The 11,115-nt window shown below is 31.7% G+C and overlaps 1 protein-coding gene across 1 annotated transcript; it reads left to right on the top strand.

The window, feature by feature from the left end:
* The first annotated feature begins 1,936 nt into the window (after positions 1-1,936).
* Positions 1,937-7,378, top strand: LOC123916620 (fatty-acid-binding protein 2). Its single transcript, XM_045968128.1, has 10 exons — positions 1,937-2,819; positions 3,614-3,836; positions 5,079-5,154; positions 5,291-5,393; positions 5,706-5,774; positions 6,230-6,266; positions 6,364-6,438; positions 6,529-6,580; positions 6,788-6,832; positions 6,946-7,378. The coding sequence occupies exons 1-10, from the start codon at positions 2,341-2,343 to the stop codon at positions 7,041-7,043; spliced, it is 1,257 nt and encodes a 418-aa protein (XP_045824084.1). The 5' UTR covers positions 1,937-2,340; the 3' UTR covers positions 7,044-7,378.
* Positions 7,379-11,115: the final 3,737 nt, after the last annotated feature.

Genomic DNA, 11,115 nt, shown 5'->3' with positions numbered 1-11,115 from the left:
CTGCGTTACACAAATGTCTCTATATAGTTTTTTTAATTAGACTAAATAGGCCTTAAAGCTTATTTCATATATAAATTTTTATAATTTTTACAACATTAAGAAAAAACTAGTAAAATGATTAGCCGAAGAATTAAAAGCTAATAAAATAATAAATACGGTTACGACAAAGTCTATGTCATAATACAATTATTATATAAATAATAATATTATATAAATAATAATTATTAAATATAAACAGGCCGGCCTATCAGACTTTGTAGACTTTTTTAAAAGCGTGAGCCTGACCTATTTATGTAAATAGACTATTTTCAAAGTCTGAGCCAAACATTTTTAATAAACAGGTCAGGGCAGACCAGACTTAAACAGGTCAGGCCGAAGGCATCTGGCCTATTCCAAACCTACTTGACACCGTGGATGCATTAAGGGTCTGTTTGGTAAAAATAAGCTATAAGCTAGCTGATAGCTGATAAGCTAGCTGATAGCTGAAAAGCTAGCTTATAGCTGATAGCTGAAAAGCTAGCTTTATTGAAATTAAAGTGTTTGGTAAAATTAGCTTTTAAAGTGGTTATTAAATATAAAATTACATAATTGATAGTGGGTAGTTTATTTTTTAAAGTGGGTAGTTATTAAATTAAAGGGTAAAAATGGAATAAAGTGTAAAAAGCTATAAGCTCAAATGCTACTTGAAATAGCATCTGAAAAAAAGCTATAAGCTAGTACAAAAAGCTTGTTACCAAACACCTCTAATTTTTTGAAACAAGCTTATAAGCTCATATAATAAGCTATAAGCTAGCTTATTTGTGTTACCAAACAGAGCTTAAGTACAATTCACGCTTTTACATAGCACATGTACACTAACTCTCCTCTCGCCTATAAAAAACAATTTTTTACTCAGGGTCTGTTTGGTAAAAATAAGCTATAAGCTAGCTGATAGCTGATAAGCTAGCTGATAGCTGAAAAGCTAGCTTATAGCTGATAGCTGAAAAGCTAGCTTATTGAAATTAAAATGTTTGGTAAAATTAGCTTTTAAAGTGGTTATTAAATATAAAATTACATAATTGATAGTGGGTAGTTTATTTTTTAGAGTGGGTAGTTATTAAATTAAAGGGTAAAAATGGAATAAAGTGTAAAAAGCTATAAGCTCAAATGCTACTTGAAATAGCATCTGAAAAAAAGCTATAAGCTAGTACAAAAAGCTTGTTACCAAACACCTCTAATTTTTTGAAACAAGCTTATAAGCTCATATAATAAGCTATAAGCTAGCTTATTTGTGTTACCAAACAGAGCCTCAATCAAACTCATGAATTATAATAATCATTTTAATAAATCCATTTAAAAATTCATGCTCTTTAATAAAAAAAATATTGCTCAAAAAAATTAGAAGGTCGTCGCACATTAAAAAATTGTAGAAGACCAAAAATGCAATTAAACTTTTATTTTCTAGCAAATAGAGAATATTCCTTAGTTTTTTTTTCTCTATAGCCTAGTGACTAGAATTTCACCTTTAAAGGTGAATAAGTGGAAGTATCGTGGTTCAAACTCCAATCCCTGCATTTTACGTGCAATGTCCCTACCAACTGAACTATGGTCACGGAGACAAAATATTCCTTATTTTATTTTGGGTTTAATTAGTAAAATGGCCCCTTAAAGATATTTTTGGTTTCACATTGGTCTCTTAAAGAAAACAATGTCTGAATAAGTCTCTTAAAGAAGAAAAAAAAGTCCAAATAGGTCCCTTAAAGACATCTCCGTTAATAGTTTGATCATATTCGAACTTTTTTTAGGGATCAAACTGATTAACGAAAATGTCTTTAAGGAACCTATTCAAACTTTTTTCTTTAAGAACCTATTCAGACTTATTTTTTAATGACTAATCTAAAACCAAAAATATTTTAAACGACTATTTTCCTAATTAAACCTTTATTTTGCAACATTCATAACTTTGTGTTTTTCATTTTGTTGTGTGGGACATGGTCAAACCCGAGTGGGCCGGTTCCGTCCAATGCTTGAATTTGCTCCTCCTTGTTAGAAGTAGTAATTTCCAAACGTGCTTTTCCTTTCAATTTTGTTCTATTGCGTTTGGTTCCACCGCGATTTTCCTTTTCATACCCAACGAATATTCCATTCCCTTCAATAACTTAATAACTTAATTCCATTTCTCTAACTCTACAATTTTCATTCCAAAAACCTTTCCAACGCCAAAAGCTTAATCGTTATTTCACGTGCAATTAGATTCTCACTTCTTATTTTCCTAGTTGCACAGAAACAACATAATAATCACTTATTCTAACCGTTAATCTCTAAAGAGTCGATTCAACCGTTACGAATTAGATTTCTGAAATGAAGAACGATTGGTTATCATGGATGGATTCAGATCCAAACATGTATCCATTACAACCATTCGTATTCAATAATTTCTTAGGTTCTCAATTTCTACAATCGTTTCTTGAAAATTCTAGATGTTTCTACGAAAGTTCGGCTATAGAAGAAGCATTCGGCCACGTGTCGAAATTCGCCGGCGCGTTGTTGTTTTTGTTTTCCGGTGGTGGATCGAATGTCTGCGGTGGTGGTTCTTTTCGATTTGGCGGTGGTTCTGGTAATGTGAATATGAATATGAAGGTTAAGCCTGTGATTACGAATAATGTGGCTGGGTTTGGGTTTCCGTTTGGTTCTAGGTCGAAGAGGAAAGGTTTGGAACGTGTGAGTTTGGGGAAGATTTCGAATTTTGTGGTTAAGTTCTTTTGGAGTGAAGCTAAAAAAATTCAATCGTATCCTATTCTTTCGATTGCTGCTGCATTGGTGTTGCCAATTCAAAATTTGTATGTCATGTGAATTTGAGAATAATATTATGATTTGATGTTTTATTTTTGAAACAATGTTGTGATTTGATGGTATGATGGTGAAATATAATTGCATGTATGATAGTTTATAGAGCAAAAGCTTTGGCTTTAAATGCCCCCGCTGGTGGATGGTGGGATTCGTATCCTCGGATTGGTAGATCCTTTGGCCGGATACTGAGTCTTCAAAAATATATATGATATTGATACCTATTTGATTGATTATTTTGGCTGTGTTTTCATATGTGATCATTAGTGGAGTAGAATGGACGTGCGATTGCATGTCTGATAGTGTATTGAGGAAAAGTTGATATTAATATGGTAATGTCTATTTGAGTAATCTTTTTGGCTTTGTTTGGATATATGATCATGAGTGGAGTAGAATGAAAGTAGATGAAATGGAATATAAATTATTGTTTACCATATTACTGATTTAATTTTTTATGATGGAATCAAATATACTCAGAATGGTGATATGAGTTATAAATTCAATTGAGTCCATTTCATTTCACAAATTGGGGAATGGGGGTAACAAAAATATTGGATGGAATGGGATACAATAGACTCCATTATGTTTTTTTCTTTTCTTTTCACTCCTTTGAATTTAAGAAATTCGTATATCCAAACAATGGTTACAGGCAAGTGATGGCATTTCCTTCTAACCATTTCTGAAAAATTCGAACTATCTATGTTTGATACATTTCATTCTGTTGTTTTAGTCTTTTAGAACAGTTCAGTATTTTGTTTTTCTTATTGTGTTTTAATTTTGCTTCTAGGTCATCAAATCTACTGTCTGGGCCAATGCAGGATCCTGATCTGCAAATGAATGAAAGCATCGACCGGATGCCAAAGGATTTTGAACGTCCAGGATGTCCTCGCCTATCCATTTCCGAGTTGAACCTAGCAAACTCTGCTGTGGAGCCTAAAACTGGCATTGAATTTCCTGTGGTTCTGGATAATTTATCAGATGGGGGGCAGAATTCTAGCTTTAACTCAGAGGTTAGTATCTGTTTTACTATTCTCCTTTGCTGGCTCTTCTAGCCCTTTTAGCATTGGCATGATGAATTTCTTGACTAACCATGCACTAGTTTTGAGTTTTAGTTAGATACTCTTGTCAGATTCTTGTTTGAGTGCTGTCTAGTGGTTATTTCTAGTTGTCAAATACATAGTTGATTAAAAATATATTTAGCTAGTGTCTTGGAGTGGATTGCTATTAAATGCAAAGCTATGGTTAAATGTTGGAAGTTGGCTCAATACTTCTCAAATATGGGAAAACCAGAAGGACAAATGATGGTTAATTTTGGATTGATTTCTCAAGAAAATTCTTAAAATTTGACCTAACTCAACCCTTGCAAAACCAACTTATAAAGTGATCACTGTTCCCACTTATTCATCCAATGTGGGACTCTTAACAAAATGAAACATTGGAAATCTAGAAAACAAAATAAAAATAAAGAAAAGAAAGGGGAAAGTATACATCTTTAGCATTACCATGTTGGAAAAGATGGTATTGTGGAGAGAAATTGGAAGAACGGTGGTTAGAGAAGAAACTGAAATGTATTGAGTCATAGAGGGGCTTATATTAGCAGAGAGCTAACAATCACAATAATGTAATCAGTCATGAGCTAACTAATTACCGGTTAAGCAAAGTCAACCATGAATCAAATGTGGTAATAAATATTTGTCAAAAAAAAGTGGTAATAAATAGCTACTGAAAAATGACTTACAGTTACAGAGTATATTTAATACTACTTAAGTATATGTTTGGTTTCAATTCTGGAGCAGCTAGAATTGATTCTAGACGTGTAGAATTGATTTGTCTTGTTTAGTTTCTCAAAAGTAGAATTGGTTCTGCCTCCATAATTGATTCTACTTGATGCTAGAAATCGTAGCTTCTGATTCTAGAATTGATTTTTACACTCAAATTCTTTGTTCAGCTCACTTTTGTATGTATATATCCAAACATAAATCAATTCTGTGAAACTCAATTTTATCAAAATCAATTCTATCAAACTCAATTCTGTCAAAATCAATTATGTCCACCGCAGAACCAAACACAGGTGGAAAGAGAGTAGTAAGCATTACTTCTCAATTTCTGGCGTTTGTGGTTCTCTGGTAATTAACATTAGTTTTTCAAATCTTCTTTGATTTCATTCATCTACCTATCACCACTACATGTTGTGTTTGAAATTCCATACTTAACATTGTATTCACATAATTAATAAATTAAATTTGCTTCAGGTCCTTGTTGGAACAGGATACAAAAACATGACAATTGTTAAAATCAAGACGCTGAAAGTATATGCTTTTGGATTTTGTAAGTTTTTCTTTTCTCGATACTTGGTTTTTCCCATTCCTTTTGAAGAGAATAAGAAGTATTATTGATTTTCTTTGTGATATTGTTAGTAAAAGTCCCCTTTTTCATTAAGTCACTCTTGGACATTATTTAACAGATGTTCACCCGTACTCCCTCTGTGAGAAGTTGGGCCCAAAATATGCATCAATTTCTGCAGATGAACTGGATAACCATAATGATTTCTACCAGGATCTTCTCAGGTTTCAAACGTCTTGTGCTAACTTTTTTTATGTGCATAAAATATTATTCAATGCAAGTGATCTTTCTCGGTGATGAAACTCAATTATACAATATTATAAAAGATACACTGGCAAACTTTGTGGATATCTATGAAAATCTGTAGGCGATATAAAAGTATGCTTTGAATCAAGCATTAAATTTCCTCAAGTAGGATTTGTCTAAATAATGTGTACTCTTGGGATTTGTGAACTTAAAGAAGCTGTTGGTTGGTTTTGTGATTATGGTATAAAATATTAATTCTGATGCAACTTTTGGGATTTTTACTTATACAGGGAAGATATCAATATGACTGTTAGGCTTGTCGTAAATTACAAAGGAATGAAAATTAACAATGTGAAAGAGTAAGTAATTTTTTTCTTTTCAAATTACATAATGTTTGCTTTATTTTTAAATTTATATTGCACCCTTTCCTGATTGTAAACTTTCTTTTATCTAGAAAGAAGTCTCGAGTGTGCTAGTATTTAGTTTTCAAGCAATACAGTCCAAATAATTTTGATTTGTTTTCCAACTTTCTATTTTACAAATTTTTATGTTATTATGTACCAATATTGAGTTGTTTGATTTTTCCCACTAAGAATTTGCTGAACCATAATGTTCAGTTTAGATTTGTGTCATTTTTAGAACCGATTGTTCAGAATTCAGATTATTACAACCTCAACCAAATTGAGGACGAATGGAGCAGGCTTGCTCTTCTAATGCTGTGCTGCAGCCTTGGCATAGAGATGTTTGGCATATATTTGATTTTATAAAATTAAAATCGGGTACAGGAAACTGATTTTCTCTCTCTTCATTGCAGTGCTTTTGAAAAATCACTTAGAGCTCGATTAGTTAAGGTACTTTACCTCTTGAAAAATCAGGTTTTTTTTTTTTTTTTTAACGCTTCTACCCTGGATTAGTTCTAACTTCTCCCGAACCCCACTTTTTGGTCAGACAAATCCATCCACAGACTTTAATTGCCTTTGGACATTTGGTTCGTACTTTACGGAGAATATCTCGATACCTTTGGTAAGTAATCAACGAATATGTTTCTTGTAATAATATACTAAATAACTAATCATGTCATATAGTTACACTAGCTTTACTGCATTGTTGCAGGGAACCGTTATTGAGTTTAAGCGAACAGTTGATGGGCGTCTGATTACTGAAAGTAAGTATTTTTTGCTGACATTTAATTGACCTTAAAATTGTGTCTCTCCTGTTTGCCTTAGGGTAAGGAATAAAGACTTGTGTTTTTGGTGCGCCTTCTCTGTGAGATTTGGAGGCATATTCATATTTCTTTGTAGTATCTCTGTATGTAACCTGAATTATTGATAAATAGTGTTCACAACTGAAAGTATTACTTTTACTCGTACAGTTGGTGGCAATCACATTGGAAGTGTCCACAGCAAAGATTTGTGTCGTAAGTCATACTCAATTTTATGTGCCTGCATTACCGATTTACATTCCTCTATTTCTTTTCTAGACTCTAGAGTATCAAACTGAACAGTTTCGTTTAATTTTTTTAATTTGCAGGGGCTTTCTTTGGCATGTACATTGGAGATCTCCCTGTTTGCGAACAAACTAAGAAAGAGATTGGCATGAACATCGCAAATATTATTAGGAATTGTTGAAATGGTTCATTTTCTTTCCAATTGCCCTGCTTTTTAGAATGGACAATTGGAGGGTGGCATGGCTTGAATTCCCCCACCCTATAGCACAGAAGCAGTTGTATCATGAATTTGATTACAATCTGCTTTAAAATTGACCGGAGTTACTTTTCAAGGTTTGTCCTTTGAATCATAGAAGTCATTAGGATAGCTCAAGTTAGATTTCTGTTAGAAATTTTATTCATTACCGATGATAAGCATCGCTTTGATGCCTCTATCCCTGTCAGATGTATAATCTTATTTTAGAGAACGAAAGGAAAAAAAGTTGCAGATTAGAATATTAATGTCAGTTTGATCAAGCTACTGCTCTGTCACCCTTATATACAGACCAAATGTTGAACTAACATTATTTTTTTAATACAGACCAAAAATGCACATGTATGTAATGGATGGAATATTTCTCCATGATGCCTAAGGCATAAACACCGGTGGCATTTAGTATGGTGAAGTAGAAAACTTGTCCACCATGGACCATCTAAGATTAATAGTTAGATTGTGAAGTTCTATTATATCTTATCCTATGTCTCTCACACCATATCAGACCTCATACCCTTTTTCTCTTCCTCCTTGATCCAACCCCACCACCACCAACAACCCACTTTTAATCTCAACATAAACACAACCCAAAAAAAATCTCCACATATTTACAATGGTTTAACTCTCAATTTACAAATTTTAAATCCAAAAAATATTATTATTATTATTATTATTATCTCTAAAATTTGCTTCTTAATGCAATTTAAATTGCTCGGAATAATAGCCAAAACAAGTACTAATAATAAAACTGTTAAAATTACTGTAAGAAAAATATTTAAAACTGTTAAAATTACAAAACAATAGCTGAGAAAGATTAAAGTGGGAGATTATATCTAATAGGTGGTTTGAATTTAAATTTTGGGGAAAGATGAACCGAACTTGAGAAGCCCCACACAACTCACATGCCATCTCTAAATAGGAAAATTTCTCATCGCACTACCCATTTTCTCACCACACCCCTGGAAATTCCATTTTTGCCCTTGGTCAAAAAATTCGGAACGTGTTTTCCGAATTTTTTTAGTTCAAATTTGGAAAAAATTCGGAAAACACATTCCGAAGTTGTTTTTGAAGGCAAAAAAAATTCGGAAAACGCATTCCGAATTTTTTGAGCAAGGGCAAAAATGGAATTTCCAGGGGTGTGGTGAGAAAATGGGTAGTGCGATGAGAAATTTTCTCTAAATAGATGCCAACACACAATTCCAATAATCAACTTGATGTAATATGATAGGAAGTTTTTTGATATCTTGTATGTGTTTTGTTTATGTTGAGATTTTTTGTTAGATTTTCTCTTTTGAGATCTAAAGTTGACGATGATTTGTGTTTACACCAGTTGTTTGGTTTTTTGTTTGATTTTCTCTTTTGTATTGTGCAAGTGTTTTTTTTTTTTTTTTTTTTAAGAAATGGGTTGTTTACTTGGTGTTGGTGCTGGAGCAAGGAGGAGAGGAAAGGAATATGAGGTGGGATATGGTGTGAGAGACATATGATAAGATTCAATAGAGCTGCACAATCCAACTATTAATTTCACATGGTCCGTGGTGGGAAAGTTTTCTACTTCACCATACTAAATGCCACCATAAACACCTGTTAGCTAGAGTGGTTTTTTGTTGTTTGAAATTTTCAATATTTTCTTTACTGAATATATGGATGTGTTTGTAAGGGTTTTATTATAATTCTTTAAGGCTAGGTACCCTACGGAGTGAGGGTAGAGTGAGAGCAATGTAAGTTCATTTGGGCTGGGTTTCCATCCTAGACTTCTTTGGTTACCTCTTAGATTTCTTCTTTTCGCGCCCTTGAATCTCACACGCCCCTCCCGGTCTTCAAATCCTACTCTCTTGCAATATAGCATGCAAATGTGTAAATAGAAAAATCAGGGGAAAAACAGTTTGAATTCTAGAATGTGAACTGATTTTCCCAGATTGTGTGTCCCATGAGTTCCCTACTTAAGTAGCGAGGGGAGTATTTTTGAAATTTCCAAAAATGAACAAGGACTTCCAAAAAGTACGAGAAGAAAAAGTCTACCTCTTAAACATCGATTTTATAAATTAAAAATAAAATTGTATGTCAATAAAGTATATTATAAATGACCAACGAAGACCCGAGCCAGCCGAAGAAATTAGACTTTTAACAGCATGGTGACCATATATTCAAAATATGGCTCAGAGAGGTATCAAGATTAATTAGTATTCAATACACATATAATATGATTACTTCTAATGGGGGGAACATATGAAATAAAATAAATTTTTTATGTTATCGTTCAATACAAATCAAATATGATTATTTCTAATGGAGGGAACATATAAAAATAAAATATTTTTTTTAGGTTAATGTGTTTTAGCTACTGTTATTTAGCGGTGACAATTCAAATTTCTTACCACTTGCACAAATTATATATTTTATTTTAATAAAAAAAAAATTATTAAAAATGTTTTAGGCTGAAACTATTACTAAATAAATAAGTAGTCAATAAAAAAACTAAATAAAAATGTTTTATATTATTGAAAACATGAACGATTAGTTTCTTTAAATTTGATTCAAATTTATTTTCTTTACTTCATGAACAGCAAACTTTATTGACTCCAATATATTTTAAAATTTGTTAAATATTTATAATTATTTTTTGGTAATTTTATTAAACTTAATCTAAAATTGAGAATTTTACTTTTAATTTAGAAATTTGATTAATGTGACAAATTTAATTAAAGAAATGAAGGTTAAAATTAAAACATAATCTGTTTTCCCTTATTTTTATGTGTTAAACATGACTCTTGAGGTCATACATATCAATCACCAAGAGTACAACCAACCAATTATATGCATCACACCACCAACCAATTATGAAGTTTAAAATTAAAAATAATTAAAATTTAAATATTAATAAATCATAAACAATTTCTTATTCTCATGTATTAAATATGACTTTTTTTTTTGAATCATATCAATTAGCAAAAAACACCACAACAAGTTATTAAATGCATAACACCATGAAAATATTAGAATTCATTTTCTCCTAAAATTTTCATGTTATACTACCTGCATCATTATTTCTTTGATCTATTTTTCTTTTCATATTTTCTTTAATATTTATATATTTTATTTCCTTTAATCTTTTTTGCATACATTCATAAAAGTAAAACATAAGTGTGCAAACTTTCGTAGTACATTGGTACTAGAAAAATAAAGATATATACTCTCTTCCGTCAGTCACTATTATAAGCAAATTTAACTTTTTGTGCATTAACAAAGTGATATATTTGGTTCATATTACGTACCAAATACATCATTTTTTCAATATACCAAAACAATTAAATTTGCTTATAATAGTTACTGGATGGAGTATTCTCTAACTATTTACAATAATTTTAAAATAAATTTATTTTAATTCATCCAATATTTATATATATTATATGTATTACTAAAAAATATGTGTCGCCTCTCTAAATATTGGGCCCTGTGCAGTTGTCCATCTCGAACTATGCTCAAGATTCCGTTGTTTGTGGGTATACTATATAAGTTTATTTTATCTTCCTATATTTGTCAAACTATTTTTCCGGTTATGATGGATTTTTTCACAACCACGACTATTGTGTTTATTTATACCTAAATAATAATAATAACAATAATTTGATGGATCTCACACTCACGTGAATCTCAACTGGTAAAAAGGGTATCTTGAAGAGTGCATTGTTAGTGTTAGAACAACAATTCCAGTTCAAAAGAAAACAGATACGTAAACACAAATAAAGAAAATACGAGATTTGATTACGGAGTTCGGCCTATTGTGCCTACATCTCCAACTGCAGAGTGGCATTCAAGCTTAGGGTTTACAAAGTATAACTTGCATATACCATGGTTCAATTTACTATCCAGTTTACAATATTACTCATGAACGATACCGTTCGAGTGACCTATCCACTTATCAATAGCTATGAACCATACATTCATATTTCATACCTGACGGTTAATATTGCTCTGAGAGTATAAAAAACTACTAACTAGT

This window comes from Trifolium pratense, linkage group LG1 (assembly GCF_020283565.1).
Source record: "Trifolium pratense cultivar HEN17-A07 linkage group LG1, ARS_RC_1.1, whole genome shotgun sequence".
Classification (NCBI taxonomy): domain Eukaryota; kingdom Viridiplantae; phylum Streptophyta; class Magnoliopsida; order Fabales; family Fabaceae; genus Trifolium; species Trifolium pratense.
This window is presented reverse-complemented; position numbering and strand designations above follow the sequence as displayed.